The 24,366-nt window shown below is 46.3% G+C and overlaps 1 protein-coding gene across 1 annotated transcript in view; it reads right to left on the bottom strand.

Annotated features, from left to right (window-relative positions):
- Positions 1–3,950: 3,950 nt before the first annotated feature.
- DHX35 (DEAH-box helicase 35) overlaps positions 3,951–24,366 on the bottom strand; it is a 70,688-nt gene continuing 50,272 nt past the window's right edge. Inside the window, exons 15-22 of the mRNA XM_060030785.1 lie at positions 22,267–22,362; positions 20,138–20,232; positions 18,417–18,494; positions 16,769–16,898; positions 12,596–12,677; positions 10,528–10,599; positions 9,242–9,353; positions 3,951–5,273 (exon numbers count right to left, since the gene is read on the bottom strand). Coding sequence (XP_059886768.1) covers positions 5,229–5,273; positions 9,242–9,353; positions 10,528–10,599; positions 12,596–12,677; positions 16,769–16,898; positions 18,417–18,494; positions 20,138–20,232; positions 22,267–22,362 — 710 coding nt within the window. The 3' untranslated portion in view covers positions 3,951–5,228. The remainder of the gene's footprint in view (positions 5,274–9,241; positions 9,354–10,527; positions 10,600–12,595; positions 12,678–16,768; positions 16,899–18,416; positions 18,495–20,137; positions 20,233–22,266; positions 22,363–24,366) is intronic.

The raw sequence follows: 24,366 nt of genomic DNA on the forward strand, positions 1-24,366 counted from the left end.
ACTGCCCTGGGCGAGCCTGCTTACACACGTCTCCTCATGGACCCAGGCGAGGATTCTGTTGGGAACATTTACCCGGACATGGGATTTCTGGATTGGGCGACAGGCACACACTTCATCTGATGAGTTGTGCCAGATGGTTCTCCATCGGTCCTCACATCCCTGCCAACACCTGGCATTACCCACCTTTGCAAGTTTTGCTAAACTGATGGGTGCAAAGTGATACTGGATTGTTGCTTTAGTTTTGTGTTTCTCTGACGATTAATTTGAACAGCTTTTCATAGGCTTGGTAGACTTTGGGGTCTGCTTCTATAAATTGTTCATTCCCTTTTGCCCATTTTTTCCTGTTGGGCTGTCTTTTTCTTATTGTATATTCCTTGTACATTCTTGACAGTGAATCTTTTGCTGGTTTCAACCATTGCAAACATCCTCTCTCCCACTCTCACACCTACTGTTAGGCCTTTTGCCAACTACAGACACAAATTAAGCAAACTAAGATATAAAGGAAGAAAGTAACTGAAGTAAAATGAAATGGGAAGTAAATTGTTAAGGTGAGTTTAAAACTGATAAGTTAAAATGAAAATAGTTGAAGATAATATTTATAGAACAAAAACAAAAAAGTGAATGAGATTTTTTTAACCTAGAAGTACAAAATAAAACTGAGAAACAAATAAGTAGAGTGTAAAGAAGACCAAGAAGTTAAAATAAATGTGAAGGTAAAAATGCTTTTTAGAACAGTGTAAACATGAAGCAAATCACATACATCTATATTCTTTTTTAAACTTCATGGCAAAAAGGGAAATAATGAGGAAGCCAGAGAAATAAAGGTTAAAGGGACAAAGCATACACACACATGAAAACAAAAAACAAAGAGCTAAGAGTAAACAGTGTCAGGGCAGGTACTAAGAAAACGCAACTGTACTTCAGAACTGAAAACAAAGCAAGTGGAAATGGAGAGAAAAAGGCTCAAAGGAACCAACTGAAGGCAGACTGGTAATTCCTTACCAGCCAAGTCCTGCCCCTGGGGGCCCAGGGCGCCAGGTGCAGTGGGCCGGAAGCAGGGTCCTGGGCTGCCTTTGGATCATGTAATGGTTCTCCCCATCAGTCTGGGGCCAGGGAAAATACTGGCCAGGACCTTTGTATTCAAAGCCATGGCCTAGACCATGGTCCATGGACAAGCCGTGGGCAGCAGCCCATGCTGGGCCTTTGCCTGGCCTTGGAGATTCCGGGGCATCCTCCCCAGCGAGCCCCTCACCACCACACCAACTGCTTCGTGAATCTCCCAGCCTCTCTGGCTTACTCCCTGCCTTCAGCTGAGCCCATAGGTGAGGTTGAGGCCACACACGCCATAGGGCCAGGGAAAATGACGCCCTGGAATCTCTTTCGCAGGCAAGAAGACAGCCTGTTTGAACAAGTTCAATACCACCCAAGAACACAGACGGCGACATCCCTGTGATTCACCAGAGGTGCCAGGACATCCCCCTGGCTCGCCAGACAGCGCAGCGGCCGTGAGGATCAGGGACAAGCCCTTCCAGGACACCTCCACCCAGACTAGCTACTCGCCCCGAAGTGGCCGGCTTGAGTGTGAAATGATTTGATTGGCTATTTCCAGTTCCAATGACAGGAAAAAAACAGATTAAACAGATAGGAAATCCAGAGTTCCATCATCCTGTTTCAGCACAAGTTGGAAGGCTGAGGAAACGTCCAGGTGATTCACTGCAGAGTGGGAAGTATCTGATCTTATGTAAAGGTGAAGTAAGGGATCTGCGGGCTGGTGCTGCTGCCTTGAATCCTTCCAATTATGTAAAGACAGGCAGTCCTCCTACTGCTCCAGAAGTTCACTTGCGATTCAGTTGCTTGGCAAGGCAGCCCATTTCCCCAGAGCTGTGATGCTTGCTGCTGATGCTGCCAGCTGGCCCACACAGTCCACTTAGCCCACAGTCCAGCGGTTCCTGGACTTGGGGATTTCATCAACCAGTTTTTATTTGGAATTGGTTTTTAATTGGGAGACTGATGTAAGATTGTTGATGTTTTATTTTTCCAAGGAAAACATCTTTTTAAACTATCATCTAATATCACCATCATTTTCTAAAAGAAAGAACATTTTCTAAAAGAAAGAACATTTTGGCGCACACACACACAAAAACTAAAGGATGGGACGATCTTTTATATAGAAAAACTTTAAGCTTTACGAAATGCTTATTATTACATTTGTCACTTGGAGAGGGCAGTCGGGAAAACTCATCGTGGGCCGACATTGGTGCCCACCATCACAACCTGCCTGGAGTTGAATTCCAACCCCACTGATCAGAGCTTTAGGGGAACAGGCCAGTGGTCTTGGGGTGGATCCTGGTATAGGTTAGGGTACCACCTGTATAAAAACTGTCACTCAGGTCTGATGCTCCTCCTGACTGCCCAGCTGGTGGCTCACCTCCCTCCCTGGGTTGATGTCCTCATGACATCTGTCTCCTTTATCAGTGGCCCCGAATCCACCACATGACTAGAATCATCTGGACTGGAGCTTTTCCAACTGCATACTCCCAGGTCCCATAGTCAGAGATCTGGTTCAATAGCTCCAGGATGGCGTCTCTCGGTCATCCAAATTTAGGCACCTCAGACCTGTGCCGCACCACTCAACCCCATGAAATGAGTGACCAGAAGCCGTCAGCACTGCGTCCTGAAAAACAGAGCTGGGAACAGGGACAGAAGGCAAGGGAACCCAGACTGGATGGAAGCACGTGGGCCACCAAGGGAAAACAGCGCTGGTCGCAGGCTGTGCTGATGCCAGCACGTGGAGCTGGGGGACGGGGGGACTCTCCACGTTCACGGCCAAAGTGAAAGGCTCAACGGGGAGGTGACAGACGGGGCAGCAGGACGTGAGCACGATCTGTACGTTCACAAGGAAAGGGTCTTGTGGGGAAGCTTCTTTTGGATGCTGCCTGGCTTCTAACTACCGCCGTGGCCTCTGCAATCTCTCAACGCTGTCATCCTCGACCCCTGCCTCCGTGCTGGTCCCCTCACTCAGTCGCTCGTCATCCCTGTGCCACGCACGCAGCCCAGGTGCTCAGCCAGCATCTGACGACTGTACTGAGCTGGGCAGGAGCACGGGCTGGACCAGGGCTTCCTGTGGCGGCTCCATCCAGCCCTCAGGGAGACCGGCTGCAAGAGAGAGCCAGCGGAGTGTGAACAAGCACAGAGCGCGCCCATCCGCGCCTCCAGGATGCCACTCCCCTCCACGCCTCACCCGAGCAGCTGGCTTCAGGAGGAGGACACTGCAGTACTGTGGAAATGTCACTAACAATATCTGAAAACCCATGTGGGGCTCGAGGGGACTCATTCTTGTCGAGTGACTTGGGGACAAAGTCTTGTGAGCTTGCTAGGCCATCGGGCCCTGCTGGCCTCTCTCAGCCAGGCGGGGTCATGGCTCTCTGATGAGGTCACGTGGTCCTGCAGATACGCGTAAAGAAGGCCCCAGGCCAAGGCCATGATTTCGTGGTTGCAAGCCTCTGACGGTGATGGTTCCTCTCCACACACAAGGCTGCGACGTGAAACAGGGTACAAAGCTCAGAGGCGTGCCCTGGTGTGGGTACAGGGGCACAGATGTGCTTGGGCTCAGGGATGCACAGGCAGAGGCGGCCAGTGACGCCGTGCTGGCTCCGGCCTGCACCCAGGACTGTCGTATTTGATCTCCTGTTTTGATCTGTGGTCTCACCCACCGGAGGATGTGGATTCTGCACCTTTTCCTCCTTCCACCCCAACAGAAGCTCTTTAGGATCAGCCCTGGTCCTAAATTCAGACTTTATAAAAGTATTTGACCTTTCTCCACAAGGATCCCAATCGGAAACTGGGAGGAATTAGCACTTCCTTGGGACTTCATCTAAACAACATCCCATGTTTGCTCTAACAAGCTCTGGAGGGCATTTGGTCACATGATCTTGCTTTATGGGGCTTCCTGTGGCCATGTGACCCCCCAAAGCTGCTGTGTGCCAAGCATCTGGTTTCTTAGCTAATGTCAAGCCCTCACTGGGAAGAATTAATTGGACCATCTTAAAATACAGACCACGAGAACCATGCATGGGAGGGAATACATTTACTTTAAGTATAAAGGTTTACTATTATTAACGAGTTATCACTATTATTTACATGTTTATAAAACAGAAATAAAAATGACATACACATTTGAGCCAAAAGTGGCTCATCCAAACTAACATCAGTACAAAAATAAACTTTGGAGCTACGTGTTTTTAAAAGAAATGTCACTGAAACAGTAAGGGGAAAACAATCTGTATCGGTCATGGGTTGAAATGCAAACATCATCACAGCAAAGCAGCCCGGGGAACAATGACACCAGTGCCTGCTGGAAGAGCCCTTGCCCCCGTCTGGCATTCTCGCAAGAACCCAAGGAAACAAAAGGCAAACGTACAAGTTATGTTCCTGAGCTACAGAAGCTTAGAGCCTCTAAACTGTGGTGAATTTCGGCTACAGAGGATCCGGGATGGGGTTTGAGCTGATGAGCCTTCGCTGATGGCACAGGACATGGCACCGTGCATGGAGGGGAAGCTTAAGCCCGCTTGTGAAGCAGAGAAAGCCTGTGTTCACAAAGCACAGCACGCACGGGTCCTCTGTCCATCGCCGAGCCTCGCAGGTCTCCTGACCGCTGACAAACAGTGACGCGGGCAGAGGGAAAACCCCTGTGCCTACCAGACACGCCCCTGGGTGATTCTGACAGAAATCCACCACGCTTCCAGGGTCTCAGGCCTTCACAGACACACGCTTGTTCACACCTGGCCGCGGACCTCAGTGGTCAATGGAGCCGGGACCCCAGCAGGGAAAGCAAAGCCAGCCCAGCAAACCCTCTGCCCACCTCCACGTGGTGCTTCAGCCTGCGGCAGCCTGTCTTCCTCATTCCCCACAAGGCTGGGCCAGGACTGCATGCCTGGTGGCAGTGGCACGCTGGGCCAGGGAGGGTGCTGGGTGAGCAAAGAGCGCAGGCCTTCCAGCCCCCGAGAGGCAGGATGCCCTCCCAGGCACAAACTCCTCTGGGATCCCAGCGAGGAATGCAGATGCTGAGGGGTGGGAAGGGGCTGTGAACGGGCTGCAGCCCACTTAAGAGCCGATGAAGGGTCCACAGGAGCTGACACCAGCTCCCCAACCCTGGGGCGGTGTTGGGGGGGTCAGCAGAGTGGAGGAGGGGGCACCAAGCAGCCCCTGCAGCGGCAGCCCAGCTCTGCTCACTGGTCCTGGACCTTGGCCCTCTTGGCTTTTAGGGACAGGTGCTACAAGAGAAGAGAAAACGTCATTGCTGGGGTCAGTCAGACAAAGAAAGCAGACTTCAACATGGTTCCCACGGAAGTGACCAGATCAAAGCTTCCATCTGGCCCACACCTTCTCAGTAAATGGCCTGCCCCTCAGGCAATAGAGGAAAAAAGCCCAAGTGACCAACAAAGGAAACAGGCCTTCAGTAAGCCACACAGCCTGAGGTCAGGCCACCCTGGCTCAACCTGGGCCCCCGGGGCTCTGCGGGCAGCTGTCAGTGAGACGCGTCTCTCCCTCCACCCCAGGCCCCCGCCATCCCGGCCAGCACTGCAGCCCAATATCCGTGCTGCTCTGGGACCTGGGCTCGGGCCACAGATCACCTCGCGTTTCCTAGAATTTCTTGAGAATGGTCACGGGAAGGTCTTCTCCCCTTAGCAACAAAGAGGTCAGCCAACTAAAGTCAGGTACCTCAGCTAGAGGCCCTACTCTCATCGAGCCCTGTGCAAGAGTGGGGAGGACACACAGGAAAAGGACACTTCCTGGTGACACGTTTTTCTTTTAGAAATGTCACTCTCTACCAGTATAGATAACCCAGGAAGCATAACATTATAATCATGGGCATCAGATAATAGGACTGGGGGAGACAAGCATTCTTTACACTCTAAAGTGAAGCCAAAAGTGCTAGAAATCCTAAAATATGCATTTGAGGCAGGGAGTATAAACGGAAGATTTCAATAAAGGTCCACTGTTCACCAACTGAGGTATCCCTGATAACCCCTTAATAATCATAAACCAACAACCAGGAGATATCCCAGATGTGCTGCCCTGACGTGCAGCAGGATCGTCACACGAGGAATCCCCAACCCGCCGACTGCCAGCAGAGCAGGCCCGCCAACCCCAGCGCACTCGCACTCCGTGCCCAAACCCCATTTCTCAGTGCACCCACAATGGCCTCAAGACAGCCACCCCCCTCGCTGACAGAGAACTGCAGGCCCTGAAAGAATGCAGGTGCAAAAGAAGATGAAGCACCCCACCAAGCACGACAGGATGCGTGGCCAAGTGAACAGGACACAGGGGTAAAGGAGCTGCAAGAAGCCACACTTTCTAACCACTGATGCCCAAGAAAGGACCAGTATGGATTCTTGCAAAGGCCCTGGTGAAGAGGGATTTCCCTAGATTCCAAAGGTATCTCAGAATCAGGAGAAAAAATTTAAGGTCTTGAAAGGCAAATCTCTGAAAAGGTCGCCCTGTCCTTCCCCTCTCCAGCTGTGGCTCTTCCTGAATTTCTCCAAATTCCCTCCTCTGTGCACTTCACCTGACGTGACCCCTCCCACTAATGGTAGACACCCACAGCCTTAGCTTGAGAATGGGGGGTGAGGTCATCATGCCTGTGGGACCATTTCTGGTGCTCATTTCTGAGGAGAATGTTGAGTATAAACAAAGCTGACTCTGGACCATTTCAGGCCTCTTTACAGGGTGAGGGCAACACTCTGAAAAACAGTGGTAATGGAAAGTCACCGAAGATGCCAGGAACAGAGCCGGGGAGGATCTGTGGGCTGTGCCTGGTTGCGAGGTGCTACACTGTGCTCAACAAAGGACCATCCACCATACATGGGCGGCCACTGGCGAGCAGCAGGGCTCTGGGAGAAATCAATCCATTTTGGACAAGTTAGTAACAGAAGTGCCTTTGGACTGTTTAGTTAGGGAAGGACCAAGTTTCTTGGGGTGTGGGAAGGGTTAGGGCCCTCGCCTGTGAAATGAGGTTGTCGACCTAGGTGATTTCTGAGGTCCCGGCCTCTCTAAAAATACTCTGATCACAGGCAGTCATCAGAGTGGAGCGGAGGAGCTGAAAAACAGGCATTTGGAGAAAAAAGACAAGCTTGGCATTGTCATTTTCTCCAAAATTCTGAGGCAATCTGCTCTTTAACTTTGTGTTCGAGCGAGAGAAACTGTGATTTTGACTCCGCTTCTAGGTTAATTCTGTTCTCCAAGAGTCTAACTGAGGCCACTTCAGAATCACCCTTCTCTAAGTGCCTGATTCCTGCTACTCTAACTAGCACCCTCACGGTGCACCCTTCTCCTTAGTCTCTCGTCTGCATTTCCAATGGCTGCTCTTGGACTTCTGAAGTCTGCTGCTTTCCACCTGAGTGGTTTGCAGGAAAAAGATTTTCTTTCACTTCAGGTTTCTTCTTATCAGCCCAGTACAGCAGAGACAACACACCGTGTTATTCTCAGTCCCTGCAGTTGATCTCATTTCTAGCTGAAATATCTGGATGAGGATATGTGAAGAACAATGCAGGTTTTGGAAGGTTTTTCTGTCATATTGTTTAAGATTTAAATATCGTAAGATTTTAAAAGGACAATTTCCCTTAACATTGCTGGAGGGAGAGGGATGTGAAGATCCTTCCATTTATAGGATCACAACTCAAATGTTTTGAAGAGCTGAGCAAGTGAAATAAACAAGTGAGGCAGGACCTGGAGAGAGTCACTCACCCACTGCAGGCAGCCAGCCATTCCTCAGCCCCTGTTGATTGCTGCCAGGCAGTAACTCAGGCTCAGAAACTCAGCAAATTTAACATTTCCTTCAAGAGAATCTTGAAACGCATATTTAATGTGAAATCTGCCAATTTTAAAATATACCAATCAAGCCAAATTTTGGTTTGAAAACACGGTAGTCTGGTTACAGCCTTGATGAAGTAACAGGTTTTGGTTTCCCTTCTGTGGTAAACAATGGTGAAACTGGACAAAATATCTGAAGCAATCATTTTCAGGCACTGGGTAACAGCACAGGGCTGTAATCCTTGAGAGAAAGGAAACACTCGAGGTGAGCTTTATAGTCATCCCAGGTCTCTGCATGGCCCTCCAAACCTTGTCATAGGGAAGTGAACCCTAAATAGAGAACAGTGTAGCTGGGCAGAGAGAACACAGATCAGAGTTCAGAGCTGCTGAGCTAGCTGGAATCTGCAGGACAGGGCATCAGAAAGGAGGAGTTCCAGAACCCTACACAGAGCTACCACCCTTAAGTCTTTGGCTGAAAGCTAAGCTGCACATGTGAAGGCCAAGGTTCCATAAGGCTGGCAGAGACTAGTTACTGGGGAGTTGTGACCTCATATGGAGATCTGGAGGTTTGTACAGTGCTGGAGACACTGGAGCTCTGACCAGCCAGAGTGCAAAGGCCTCAATGAACATCCTAGGCATTCAGTTGAGGCATCAAAAAGCCCATGTCTTAGGAGCAGGGCTACTCTAGACCTGCCTGAAAAACACTAAAATCAGGCCTTGGTGGAATTAAACTGATCTGCCAGTACTGTCTACTAGGAAAAAACTCAATATTCTATAAAAACAACAAAACCAACTTTTCACAACAAAGCACCTATAACGTCCAGCATACAACAACAAATTACTAGACAAGAGAAGCAGGAAAATGTGACCCATAACGAGGTAGAAAAACAGTCTAAAAGCAAAATAGATCAGAGATGACAAAGATGCTGAATTAATGCGCATGTCTGCCGTGGAAGAAGAGCACATACTATATACACAGCGATGCCGGCACTCAGCATCTCCCACCATGTGTTTAAACCGCCTTGGGTTTAAGCTTGCACATGTGTTTACCATCCTGGCGAGGCGATCCTCATCAGAAAATATTTGTGCTGCTTCCTGTGAACACGGTCCAGTGTGACAGAACTTCTTTGGAAATGGTTTAGAAGAGCAGAGGGAGAGAGAAAGAGCTGAAGATACATTCTCTTTTTTCATCGTGTAAGTTAGAGGGATTTATGTTTAAATGCACTTCACCACGAGCAATGGTACGGTGCTTTCACCCAGAACGGTCTGGGACCATGCATGGTAATGGCCTTTCACCCTATGTACCATTGTGGGGTGGGGGGACGGGACAGCAAGTTTAGGACATTAAACTGGAAAATAAATGTGTATTTAAAAATACAAAGAGGCAGGTAACAGGTGGTTCTGGGGGACAGGCTCAGTTCATTCCTACCGTTCCTTGTTGATAAAAGTGAGGAGCCAGCTCCAATAACCAAGCAGATTCAATGGCGGTCACATCTCTCATGTAATACTTGGAGGTCTGGATAACTTCATTGTAGATAACCCTGAAACAAGAAGAAAACATGAGCTAATTTCCTGTATCTTATGATGAGAGTCAGAAGCACAACAATTAGAGATGGCGAGTTTTCTCCCCTGACCTTTAACGCGTTTCTATCTATTCTGTGCGCCAGGCACTACATTAAACAAATGCATTCATGCTGCTCACTTAAGCCTCATGACCTGAGTGGTGGGCACCAGTGTGTCCATTTTACAGAGGAGACTCCAAGTCCTACGTGATTTCCAGGACATCTCAGTTATCAGCACAGGACCCTCTGGATCCTTATGCTTTTATTTACAGAACTCTGAACAGAGCCTGATGTATTAGAAAATGCAGAAATAGAAGCAAAGGCTCACTGATTCTGAAAGGAGCTGGGAATTAACTGTAAAGAGACACAAGGGAACTTTCTAGAGAGATGAAAGTATTCTATATCTTACTAGGAGTATGGGTTACGTGGGCAACACAATTGTCAATACTCTTCCAATCTATATAAATTATACTTCTATTAAAAAAGGTTTGCCTGAGGCTGAGGTAACAGACACCAAAGAGCCAAGAAGGTAATTTAAATCCCCAGATTTCAGGAGTGCATATATTAATACAGATATCAGTTTCCAGGGACTCCCCTGGCGGTCCAGTAGTTAAAGACTCCGCACTTCCACTGCAGGGGGCATGGGTTCAGTCCCTGGTCGGGGAACTAAGATCCTGCATGCCACACCGTATGGCCAAAAAAAAAAAGATATCAGTTTCCAGAGCAAGTTTATCTCCTCCCTGAAGCAGCCAGCCCTGACTCTCTGGCACATGAAGTACCAACCTCAGCCACCTATCGAATACACCTCTATCAAAGCCTTTCTCCCCAGGCACTGGAACCCACCTGTGTCTGTCAGGCTGTGGGCTGGGACCTGAACTGCTCTCTGCACAGCTGTGCCCAGCACAAGGACAGAGCACCTAGTCCGTGGGTGAACATGAATGTTTGCTGAGTGGATGAGTGAGCAGAGGAATAAGACCACTGGCTTAAAGGGATCCTTGATAGAGCAGAAATTCTATAGCCGATCACGGTAGAACAAAGTCAGCAAACGTGTACTGGGCGCCTGTACTCCAGGCGCTGGGGACCCAGAGACGAACCCAGAACTAGGCCTTGCCTTCAATACGCTTACGAGGCAGAGGAGCAGAAGGGGGCTTACCAGCGGGGCGGCTTCTCTGCGTAGAGGACCGATGCAGGATGGATGTGCAATTCATGATCGTCACGGATGGTCCTTGGGAAGCAGAACAACTTTGTCTCAAGTACATTTTCAACACTTACAGCAAGACCTTCCCACAGACACGTTTAACGTCATCAAAAATGCATGCAGGTTGTACTTCACACAAACAAAACTATTCTCTCCATCTTCTCTTGTGCCCTTTATGATCCCTCCCCTGCTGTCACTCTAGAAATCAAGAATAAATCACATAAAAAAGGGAAAAGAAAAGCAACACATGGGCATTATAAAAACTAACCGAGAAATACATTGCTCTGCCTATGTTTATCTTCTGTAGGTTCTCTTTCAAAAACTTCCTTGAGGACAGAAATAATATATACGATTACGTCTATAAACTTTTCTATTAAACAAGGTTAAATAGTAAAGATAAATAGTAAAGACTGTCTAATGGGGGAGACTATAATAGGAGAAAAAAAGAAAGTTCAATATTGGACTATCCACTTCTCTGAGATAATATTTCAAATTCCAACTCAGACTTGATTCAATTTAATTCAAAAACTATTTACCACGCACACAACTACTGGTAAGATGAGCTCACAAGAGAACCTTAGGATGCTGCTGCCCAAACCATAATTACAGAGCGCTTCTGTGGGTGCCAGGGACCTATGTGCCCGGCAAGTGCCTCAGGCCATGACCCAGCTCATCTCTGGCGCTGAAATAAAGCCAGCGCCTGGGGTCCTGGCTGTCCTATCAGATGACTGCCACGGAACTCTGTCTCAAAGGGACCAACCACCACGAAGCCTATTATGTAGCCTGTATTTTTGTTGAGGACACTGGCGAAAGAATTCTGTAAATGCTAGTAGAAATTGCTAATTAATACTCTTGAGGAGAGCGGGGCAATCAAATGACAACAAAATAACGGCACTCACTGCAGAAGATCACAGGCCTCTCCAGAGCTGCCTCAAACAGGGACCACTCACCATTGGGAGGGGGAGCTCATACAATGGGCAACAGAATCATGATACTGATAGGCTAGACTACTTGGCCTGGAGTAACAAACAGAACACACTAGAGACAAATGTAAAGTGCTGTACTGAGGATCAAACAGTCAGCTACTAGGATACTAGATGGAGGAGACCTGGCTGCCAAAAAAAAAAAGAAGCCCAGCGCAACACTGGGCTCATTAACAAAGCCCAGTGTCCGGGACGGGACATCATGGTGACTGCAGGATCACAGGACTGTCATATGTTCTGAGGGGAAAAAGCTAATGACAATATATGGAGGAAATCCAAAGACAAGCTGGGGAGAAAGCCTTGTGACTGCTCCCTTATTAAAGAAGAGATCGTCATGATCACTGCGCTTTAAACCGGCTACAATGAAGTTATGAGACTAAAAGGAGCTCAGAAAAGACAGACTAAAAATAACAATTCAAAGAACTGGAACGATTCAGTTAGAGAAAAGAGGCCTAAACTGTGTGTTAGCTTTTACCACATTGGAATATACTAGAGGTTATCGGAGGGCATTAATGCTCAGTGATTTTTCTATGCCTAGAAAATGGAACTGGAAGAGACAGGCTGAAGTCTGTAGCAGTGGGAGGGGTGGCCAGCACATGAAGAAACACTTGCCAACATTCAAATGTGGCCACTATCTATCTGGGTAGCTGCAGTTCTGCAGATCTCTAAAAACATCAGGAACTGCCCAAGGGCAAAAGTAACTTCTCTAGGAAAGATCATCTTCAATGGTTCCCTCTGGTCCTATTATTCTCTGATTAGAATGGAAATATTACCAGCTTGCAGACTGGTGACTGTCATGCTCCTACAACATGTAGATGGGCTGAGTATTTGAGAATCATTTCCATAAAGTTAAGACATTTCACTTAAAGCTATACAGCTAACCTCAATGCATCTTTAGAAAGAGGCATGATACAAATAAAGAAAAATGATTTCATTTCTCTACTTTCCCTGCATGTCACCTTGCTATGGGGTTTGGATTATTTTTAAGATTTCAATGCCTTAAGTGACTTCCCAAATGACTTTACAAAATATCATGTTACCTATAAGCTCCAGTAGAATGAAACCTCGCGGCATTTGCAAAGAATCCGGAAACAATGCACCTCAGAACCGGATCTGGATCACCTACACAAGGTAGCAAACAGAGCAATGGATGAGACTTCTTCTGCCCTATGCTCTGTGTGCCCAGGCCTGTGCCGTGAGGCCCATCCCAGGCTGCTTCGAGCTACCTCGCAACCATCTCCTGGACAGGTCCCAGCCCCACGCTTCCCAGTGCTGGACACCTGCCCTGGCACCATCTATGGAGGTCCCCACCCTCCCACAATGGCTGCTGAGGGAAATACGCTGGACTGTTCCCTTAACCTGGGGCCCCCAACCCCTCCCCGGGCCACAGACGACAAGACCAAGGCTGAGCACCAGAACCTACAGAGCACTCCACAGGCTGGCCAGTGACCTCGGAACTCCCTTTTAGGAGAGCATTTTGCAGGAATGATGTTCCTTCCATAAGACACAACCTGGGACACTAACACTACAATATTATTTCTGTGATTATAGCTACATTTTGTAATTCTTCAAAATTTTCAAACATCTCATTTTAATTGGTGGCTGTGTTGCTACAGTAAACATCTTCCAAGGATAAAGCCTGCCCATTTATTAGATGATTTCCACAGGATATATCCATATTATTGTGCAAAATGATAATGTCATCTATATGGCTTATGATATATATTTCATCAATTCTAAGACCCACTCTTTTTTACACTTTAACTCACTGAAATCAGGACAGCAATTGTATTATAATTGGCAGCATTTTTTTCTTTCTTTATGATACATAAAATAATGGTGTGTCTTACAAATGATGGTGTCTTGGATCCAATAAAACATAGTACGTTGGTAAACAGGTTCCCAAAAGGTGGTATAATTTACAAAGCCATCAACAATGTATGAGAATGTCGGTTTCACTGCATTCTTACCAGCAATGTTCTAGCAAAAAGGTACCCCTTCTTTTATTGTACATTTATTTGATTACTGTCTATATTTCTTCTTTTGTGAATTTTCCATTCCATTCCTTTGCCCATTTATCAACTTGGAAACTAGTGGGTTTTGTTTTGTTTTTTTTCTTAATATGTTAAACAGGGAATTCCCTGGCGGTCCAGTGGTTAGGACTCTGTGCTTTCACTGCCAAGGGTGCGGGTTCAATCCCTGGTTGGGGAACTAAGATCCCGCAAGCCATGCAGCACAGCCAAAAAAAAAAAACTAGAACGTTATTTAAAAATATGTTAAATAGGGGCTTCCCTGGTGGCGCAGTGGTTGAGAGTCCGCCTGCTGATGCAGGGGACACGGGTTCGTGACCCGGTCTGGGAAGATCCCACATGCCGCAGAGCGGCTGGGCCCGTGAGCCATGGCCACTGAGCCTGCACGTCTGGAGCCTGTGCTTCACAACGGGAGAGGCCACAACAGTAAGAGGCCTGCGTACCGACCGCAAAAAAAAAAAAAAAAAAAAAGTTAAATAAACTCATTCTGTCAAAAAGTTTTCAATTTTTTATCTCATATATGCTGAAAATATTTTTCACTGTTTGCTTTCTTTAACATCTAGAAGTTTTAAATTTGCATGTAATTTATTGAATTTCCATGATTTTCTCTATTGTTCTTCAGCACAGAACTGATAAATCTCAAATCTACATTTCTAACCACAATTTGATCCTAGATTCAGTCCCTTCTCTCCAATTGCCCAAAAGAAATTTCTATGTAGAACGTGCATTGTTATCAGGACGATACCACTTCCAAGGGATGAAAATGGGCTCCTGAGGGCAGGGCAGTAGGGATCGTAGACATTACAATGACTGTGGCCCTCCAGAGCTCAACCTCACCTTACAAAATCTTATCCCTTAGTATTTAATTTCTCTCTTTAGGAAGAGTTCAAATTCAATGTAACTTTTCTCCTGGGTGAGGGGTTCGATAGGGACAGAGTAAAGGGACAAAGGAGGTGATTAAATAGTTAATCCTACTAGGGGATTGTAAGTAGAGAAAAAGTATGTAAGTTAAAGATCACTCAAGAAGGCAGGTTTGCTTAACCACAAAACCAAGCCGGCTTGCTTAGCAACAAAACCGTGCAAGAGAAGCATGAGACACGCCCCGAAACAATAAAACAATTGTGGAAGGAGACCCACATCCTGTCCAGAGAGCTCAGTACGATAGTGAGTCCTAGGACATGCTTCTCTGCGCACACTAAAAACAAAAATGTAAGCACCGGTGACATTATACTGAAACTTGAGATGATTTACCCTATTTTAGTATATGTTACCGCCTTTTTGCTCATTTCCACTGCGCCATGACAGTCCCAGTTCCACCATGTAGGGACAAAATTCCCTCACCCGACGTGGAGGAGGAGCTGGTGATGGAAGCCTGACGTCTACTCAAGAATGGTCTTCTCCCCCTCCCCACTTTTCCTTTGATTATAATACTGTAGCCCACTAAGTTCTCGGCGTGGCAGCCTCTCGCCCGCCTGCCTGTAAGCCTCACAAGAGTCCTATTCTAATAAACCACTTCTTATCATGTTGCCTCTCACTGAATTCTTTCTGCGCTGGGACATAAAGAACTGGAGCTCCTCAGAGCCCGCCAAGACACATTTCTGCTGTTTCCGGTTGACAATGAAAAACAGGTTAAGAAACAAAGATGCAGATGCACGTTGTCCTCTATCTGCTGGGTGACAGGTGCTTGACCGGCTTCTCCCCAGTTAGTTGCCCCTGTGAGCTTCCTGTTTCTATTGATGACACCAACTCTACCCAACCACCCAGGTTTCAACTCTTCCCTCTCTTGTGAGCTTGGTCATCCATCAATACTCTCTGAGCATCTTATATGCTCCCCTCTCCCAGCACTTGTCTCCACAGTCCTCCCTACCTAGCAAGCCCTTTGCCACTGGTTTCTAATTCAACCAGTAAACTCAACTGGACTTCCGCCACCACTCGTGGCCCACTGTGAGGCCTCCCAGGCCAGAGCCCCAACCTGGATTCCTTCTTCCCTGCATTCCTACTAGAGCCCCCATTGCTGTCCGCCATGATCACTCAAACGCCAACTCCTGTAGCTTCTAAGACGACTGATAATCTCATACTGCAGTAGTGGGTCTCTGTAGGAATCTCTCCCTTCACTGCACTGTTTCCTGAGAGTAAGAACCATGTCTTCCTCATCATGTAATTAGTCACTCTTAATATAAAGGCAAAATAAAGCTCTGGAATAAAACTGCCTGAGTTCTGACTCCACTGTACACTCACTGCGTGAGACCTTTGTGCAGCAAGTCGCTCGTCTCCTGAGCCCACTCTTCTCATCTGTCGAATGGGGATAACAGCAGCGCGTGTTTCACTGGAATGCTGTGAGCACTAAATGAATTCACGTATGAAAACACTCACAACACTGCCAGGCCTATTACAGGCGCTTCACAAATGTTAGTGAGCGCTAGTAGTGCTGAGAGTGCGGTTGAGGGCCTGGCACCCAGGAGGGGCTCGAAAGACAATTGCTGAATGGCTGAGCAGACACATCACCCCCTCAGAAGTCTGAGCCACACAGACCTGGCTTCGCTGGTTACCAGCTGTGTTGTCCTGAACTTAAATTAACTTCTTCCTGGGGCCTAACAACTCCTCTATAAAATCAGGATAACATCACCCACACCTCAGAGTAGGAGATTAAGTAGAGAATATTAAGTAGAACCCCTGCCATGGTGTAACCTAGTGTGTCCTCAGTAGTCACTGTTGCAACTAGAGGCCAGAAACTGTGTCTTACACAACTTCCATCACCCCAGTGCCTGCCTAGGCTAAACGCACGGCACTTGCTTTAGTAACACCTGTAACTGAAAATAAAATGCAGTTTATGTGGAATGGCCATAAATGTCCACTTACAAGTCATTTTTCTTGCAAAGCCTACATGGGATAATTAACCATGTAATGTACAATGATGTGACTGTTAATGATTCTTAAGTGTTGTCAGGGCTTGTTAAATTTTTTCCCAAGAATGGCCCTCAGAAATAAAAATGGACCTCCTTGGGGGGAAATATGCTACTTTCACATGCAGCTTTTCACCAGCACGGGCAATTCAAAACATGAACCCGGTGTGGGTCCCGAGTACACTGTGCTGCCTCACACCAGCCCAGCCTAACAACTCCAAGAATGCAGCTACACGGAGCAGAGAAAGGGGCGCCACTGGTGGTGGCAGTGTATTCTTACCTTCACTGGATATCTTGGGCACTTGAAACTTGACAAGAAGCTTTTTCAATTGCTCCCTCACTGTCACGGCTCTGACGAGACCCTTGTAATTCAGGAAATGCTCCTGACACCACTGGGAGTTCTTATTGTGCTACAGGACAACCCAGATAGAAGGAGAGTGAGAAGAGCACAGGAAAGTTCTCAACTGAGGCTACGTGGTGGAGGTCATTCATCTCTCTGCCCCCGTTTGCTTACTCAATGGGACAAGATCTTCAGATCATAACGGGCCCTTGTTTGCCCCATCTCTCTAAACAGACGTTGACCACCGTGCTCACCACCTGACTGCTCTCCGATCTCACTCTCTGTGCTAAAGGGCAAGTGAGAACTTAGTGACAAGCAGAATTGTTTTTAATCTTAAATACCCATGGGAGTGGCCAACTCTCAGACAGAACCCCTTCCCTGCAGTTCTTTGCAAATCAACGTTCCCTCTCTGGCAGGCTTGAATTTATCACTTTGACAACAGGCAAGTAATACGACACTTGCCAATTTAGAAATAATTTGCAAATTACTATTATTTAATCCCCAAAGTATGATTTTTCTATCAACAGTACTTAGTTTTGTTCTATATTCTGAAGTATGATCATTATATCCTAAATTATTGCTGTGGGAATGTACCTCTGAAATTACAAGCCAGGGAGGAAGGTGTTTTTACGTAAGAAAATATAATTCAAAGAGCTCTTTCCCAGAAGGCAACTATAGACTAATGCACTGTAGCCCTGGACCCGCTTTCTACTGGTAGAGGAAGCTGGAAATGGTGCACTGTTTTTGCACAAACGAATTTTAAGCGACTTAATCCACAATTAATAATCTCAATAAGAGATTCGGTTTTCTGAAAACTGTTCATTAACTAAATAATCTCGCTTCAAATCTCTGGGAAAACAAACACTTAGTATTTCTCCCCTTCTAAAAGAAATTATTTAAGAAGTAAAGACGAGATACTGAATATCTGAAATGTCTCATTTCCCCCTTAACATCCTCTCCTTTATATAAGAAGTTTATATATTGTTTTCTTTTCTCATTGCTTTCATCATCATTAGATCTCTCTTTTCAGCATTTTTTAGTGAGGACTTTAAGCTGTATTATTTGCTCCTAGTTTTACAGACTATTAAGAACAACAAAAATTACCATCACCATGGCTAAATCTGGGTAGGGTATGTAAGTATATGTGGATCCCCGACTAAATGTCTTCTCACAGCTTGTCTGGCAGCTGGAGGAGTGGTGGCTGTGTGAAATCTCAAATTCACGTAGACAGCTTTGAAGATTCAAAACCACAAGTTACTCTCAGCCTCATTTATTTGCAGAAAATATATCAGAACTTCCTATTCAAATGTTGGACAGTGTTGTCCAGGAACATGGGGTGGGTGTGAGACGGAGTGAGGAAAGGGTGAGCCAAGGAAGGCCGAGCCTCTGACCCACTGCTGGGGGCCAGATCGCTATGCAGGGGAAGCAAGAAGCCATCACGGATTAGAAGTTCTGGCAATAATCTAATAGGAAAATAGAGGCCTGTTGGCCATCCTTTTATAAACTACACTTCCGGAATCCTCGCCCCTAGATCACTTCCAGTGGACGGGTGCACGGAGGGGGCCTTCTGAGTGGCAGCTGTGCTTACCTTGATGAATGCTTCGTACACATTGAGCATGGTAAGATGATCACCCTCTTCCACAGCAAATTTTCGGTGCACTCGAATCTGGAGAGAATAAATGCAATGTTCAGAAGCTGACTCTTCTGAGCCTCTCTTCCTGGAGGCAACATTACACGATGAATAGCTCATGGCTTGTAGAGTCAGAAAGACCTAGTTTGCACCCATCCTGACTCTGCCGTTTCCTCAAAGACCTCAGATTGGTCACTTAACCTTTCTCAGCCTCCATTTCCTTATCTAGAAAATTGGAATATTAAACTTGTGTATCAAGACTGCTATGGGATTAAGATAATCCACCATAAAGTACCTGGCACAGGTGTTAGATAAATATTAGTGCTCTTGTCCCTCTCCTCCTCTATCCAGTCAATATTTTCTCTTTCAGAAGAACTCTTCCCAGCCCCTGAGAGAAAGTAAGCGAAGGGCAAGGGGCCGGCTGTCTGGAGCATGGAAGACACTCTATATTCCTAAGCCACCACGAGCTGCGCAATCCTTTCAGACCCAGTCCCTAAGTTTTTCTTTTTGTGAGATCCTGGGCAATGCCATCTGCTCCCATGGGTTCAAGGAACAGCGTATCCAATATATATACAAGTACACAAATACACTTACTGACTTCAGAATTTGCTCCTTGTATCAAATACCACATAATTCACCTTCCTTCCATTCATTCAGTAACAGATATTTCCTGAGCACCTACTATAGGCCAGGCACTGTTCTATGCATTTGGGATACAACAGTGAATACGACAGTGGTGGGAGAAAAACAACAAACAGGATAAATAAGCAAAATATATAGTATGGTAGGTGGTAAGAACAGCTAGAGGAGAGAAATAAAGCAGGGGCAGGGGATGGAGACGGGAGGGGTATATGTTGCAATTTTAGACACAGTGCTTAGAACTTCACTTTCCTTGTCTTGAAAATGAATTTGCCTGTCCTGCGGTTGGATTGTTAAAAAGGCTAATAGAAAAGCAAACAAACAACAGAACCATCCAGGCACGAAAACTTCGTAACCTGCAGCTATGCAACTGTCAGGGAAGATGGTAACGGTCCATAAGGAAGTTTCTCTCCTCCCTGCTACATTCAGCCCTCTGCTTCTGCTTCTTGACTCTTCCAGCAGGAACTGGCGCTGAGCTCATCTTGGGCCTCCCTCCATCAGGACACCTCACTTCCCCGGTGCTCTTCAACAGTGTAATTTCTCCTTCACTGTCTTTCCAGCATTCACCCTTCCAGTTGTCACAGATGCCTGGGCCTTTGGGAGGACCCTGTCAGCAGCCTGACTTGCCCAGCCTGCTGTGCCCTGGCACTGACTCCTTATATCACTAACGTGCCCACCAAGGTTGCTCTCAGAGCAGCCTTTAAAGAAAAAAAAACTTCCCTTAGGAAGTCAGTAGGACAATGGTTAAGATTTGGGGCTTTGGACTGTGAAAGGCAACTTCCATCAATTCTGGCTGTGCAACCATGCATAAGTTACCTAAATTTTCTGTGCCTCCGTCTCTAAAACTGATGATAGTAGTACCTCCCCCCCCAGGTCCACGGTGAAGATAAAATGACATGACGCACGTAAAATGTTTGGCACAATGTCAGGCACACAGTTAACCCTCAAAACATAAGCTGCTCTGTCACCAGCAGTTCCTGGGAAGTTTTAACAAAAGAAAGCCCAAAGTGAGCAAGACTCGAATGAACAGTCGGACTTACAGCCTGAGACTTCTGGTTTGAGGGGACCACAAAGACATTCTGGATCTGCATCATGGCGGCAATGCTTAGAATTTCCTGAGAACAGCCAAAATTTCCTATAAACCAAAAAGCATGTCTGATTTCAAACATACAATATGTCAGTGAGAAGATGTTTTCTGACATTTTCCTTACACCACATTGTAAACTAAGATCATCTATTTACACGTAGCTTGATTTTTAAAGCTTGTAACATATAAACACTTCACCCTGCCAAATGGGATGTCCTGTACACGGTCCAGATGGAAGGAGGCCTGGAAGGACCCCACTCCGTGGTGGCCACACCGAGGGACTCTGCTGTGAGGCTCAATGGGGGCCAGCTTGGCCCTATCACTAGGGCGGGTCAGCTCCACACCTGCTCCCTACTCAGTGTGGACACCTAGAATCCTGGCAGAAAGCCTGAGAGGGAGAGGGGGCCGGGAATACGGGGCCTGTGTCCCTCGTGCTGTCCCTCTGCTCCTGGACCCTTTTAAGAGGTGGCCTCCCTCTCGGTAGGGCTCATTTCAGCCGGCAAGCCCGAGGCATAACTAGACCAGGGAAGCACGCTGTGGGCTGCAGCTGCTGCCACCTGGACACGGAGTCTGCGGCAATCAGCCCCCCGGGGCATCAGACAGAGAGCGCGAACGGTGCCGCATGCTCCCCACAGCTTCTGGCCTCGTGAGTGACCTACTTCCCCAGCCCCAAGCTTAGAATCCTGCTTCTCAGTGTAAGCCTGATTGCTCCAAAACACAATTACAGCTAACTTTCACCATGCTTAGTCTGACATGCAGCTTTGTCTGTTGCCAGTGAATATAAAGTTAGACAAAAGCAAGAAACAATGAGGATTTCCCTTCTCTAGGCTACTGAGGAGGGGGGAGCACAGGGGAGTGTGTGCCAAACCACAGTCTCTAGAGCAGCGGTCCCCAACCTTTTTGGCACCAGGGACAAGTTTCATGGAAGACAATTTTCCACAGACTGGGGAGGGGCATGGGACGGCTCAATGCAAGCGATGGGCTGCGGCAGATGAAGCTTCGCTCGCTCGCCCGCGCTCACCTCCTGCTGTGTGGCGCCGTTCCTAACTGGCCTCAGACGGGTACCAGTCCGTGGCCCGGAGGTTGGGGACCCCTGCTCTAGATGATTTTGACTTCTAAGTATTAGAAGATCTCCAGGTTATACACTTTTATCCCTTAACTCATATTCTCACAAAAATTTGAAGGTGTCGGAGAAGCTGGGACCCTTGTGCCTTGGTGGTGGGAATACAAAATGGTGCAGCCACTGTGGAAGACGGTGCAGTGGTTCCTCAAAAAATTAAACATAGAATTATCAGATGATCCAGCAATTCCACTCTAAGTATACACCTCAAAGAAGTGAAAGCAGGGACTCAAACCCATACTTGCACACCCATGTTCATAGCAGCATTATTCACAATAGTCAAAAGGTGGCGGCTCCCTGGGTGTCCACCAACAGATGAATGGTCTATCCATACAATGGAATATTATTCAGCCTTTAAAAAGAAATTTTGACACATGCTACAACATAAATGAACCTTGAAGACATCATTATATCAAGTGAAAAAGTCAGTCACAAAAGGACAAATACTGTATGATTCTACTTCTATGAGGTTCCTAGAATAGTCAAATTTCATAGAGACAGAAGGCAGAACGGTGGCTGCTGGGGCTGGGGGACGACAGAATGGGGAGTTAGTGCTCAATGGGTACAGAGTTCCAGTTTGAAGAAAATGAAGAAGTTCCAGAGACAGACGGTGGTGGTGGCTGAACAATAACGTGAGTGTACTTAATGCTACAGAACCGCACACTCAAAAATGATTAACATGGTAAATTTTATGTTCTGTATGTTATACCACAAATTTTTTTTAAATCCCTGTTAAAAAAAAAATCAGGTGTCAGTACTAGACCCGCAGGAAACAAACAAAAGTGTTTACTGAATTAATGACGACTGACCTTGAATCACGAGTTAGCCACATGCCCCAAACCTTAGCTGAAAGCTCCTTCACTGCTCAAAATGTATTGTGCTCTCTTCCCCAGGGTGCACAGAATTTGGGAAACAACTCCCAGACAAAATAAAATCATTGAGGACTGTTGGTCTCCACCTACCTGATTCAAGCAGCATTTTTGCAAACATGGGATTCAAAGGAAACTCTGCTATCCTCATGCCAAGCGGCTCAGTTAGGCGACAGTCTTTGTCCAGCCCTGCCGTAAGAACAGCAACAAAAAGCAGAAGGCATGTACCATGGTGCTGGAAGATGCACAGTTGTTGGGAGAATAAAAGATGATGTATGCTAAACAAAGGTATCCAACCTCAACCTGACCCAGAGTGCTGTTACAATAAAAGAAGAAAAGAGTTCCTCAGCGCTCTTGAATGCTCAATTTTGAAAAACTGATCCTTCTGATGGTCTCTATGCAAGGACTTAATTATAAGGAAATGGCCTCACAGCCTCCTCCTGCCCCCACCCTCCCCTGGTCCCACTCCTCCCCAGAGACTGCTCTTTCCAAGGGACCGACAACCAGACAGTGCCAAACACAAAGGGCACTTTCCTTAGGGTCCCAGCAGCCTTTGACTCTGCTGACCACAGCTCCTTAGAAACACTCTTCCCCAGCTTCCATGATTCCCCACTCCCCTGCTTCTCTGCCACCTCTCCTGCTGTTCTCTCTGCATCACCTCTGGACCTTTTTCCATGGCCAGTTTCTGAGAGGCCACAGATGTCCCAGGCCTCTCAGAAATTTGTGAGCAATTACAAAGCTGATGACTGAGTCTAAACACACGCCCGGCTCTCTCTTTGGTGCCAACACCAGAGCTGTTTATCCAACTGCCTCCGGGGCTGTTTGCTGAACTGGGCTGCCTCCTTCAATTCCTCACATCCCTCCTTGCCTCTTTACCAATAGCCAATTTTGAGGTAGTGGATTCCCAAGATAGAGACTCTCGTTTTACTATGGTTTAGACTATTCCCAAGATGGAGCATTAAAACACCTGCTGCAGACCTCAGGGCAAGATAGAAAAGGTCATTTCTCTTCTGTTCCCATATAATCATCTCTTTGAAGGTGATAATTCAGCTTATAAATAAATTTAAGTTGGGTGTTCCCCTCTACCTTTTCCAGCTTAGTTAGATCAGTGAAGACATTTTAAATATTTTAAATTTCATTCTGTTTGGAGGAAAATCAGTCCAAATGAAAAACTTCTAAATAGTGGATATTCTCTCATACACATTTCAGATTATCCCAGGAGACTTTGCTTTCAAGTTCCTATCACATGCTTGAGAACAGAGGATGGAAACCTTTTCTGGCATATGCTCACTCAGGGCTGATGTGATATAGACCCTAAAGGCCTTTTAAATCATTGGAGATTTTTTTTAATCAATAGTTGGCTATTCCTTCACAGGAAGGTATCATAAATATAATGAAGATGGACCCCTACCTCACCCTATACAAAAAAATTAACTCAAAATGGATCACAGACCTACTAAACATAAGAACTGAAACTATAAAAACTCTTCAAAGAAAACCTAGGAGAGATCTTCATGCCCAAGGATTAGGAAATGATTTCTTAGGTAAGACACCAAAAGCACAAGCAATGAAAGAAAAAATACATAAACTGAACCACATAAAAACTTAAAACTTTTGTATTACCAACAATACCATCAAGAAAGTGAAAAGCCAACCCACAGAATGGGAGGAATATTTACAATCACAGATCTGATAAGAAACGTGTATCCAGTATATATAAAGAACTCCTCCAACTCGATAATAAAAAGACAACACCCCAAGTAAAAATGAACAAAGGATTTGAATAGACATTTCTCCAAAAAAGATATACAAATAGCCAATAAGCATATGAAAAAGTACTCAGCATCATCAGTCATTAGGGAAATACAAACCAAAATGGCGAGACACCACTTCATACCCACCAGGATGGCTACAGTACATAAAACAGATAATAACAAGCATGGGCAACCCGTCATTACGTGGAGAAACTGGAACCCTCACACACTGCTGGTAGAAGGTCCACCAAAAACTTGTACGTGGATACTTACAGCAGCATTATTTATATTAGTCAAAAAGGGGAAACAATCTAAATGTTCATCAACTGATAAATGAATAAGAATAATAAGTGGTATATCGATACAATGGAATATTATTCGGCAATAAAAAGAAATGAAGTATCAATACTGCTACAACATAGATAAATCTTGAAAACAT

Source organism: Delphinus delphis, chromosome 15, assembly GCF_949987515.2.
Source record: "Delphinus delphis chromosome 15, mDelDel1.2, whole genome shotgun sequence".
In the NCBI taxonomy this organism is placed as follows: Eukaryota; Metazoa; Chordata; class Mammalia; order Artiodactyla; family Delphinidae; genus Delphinus; species Delphinus delphis.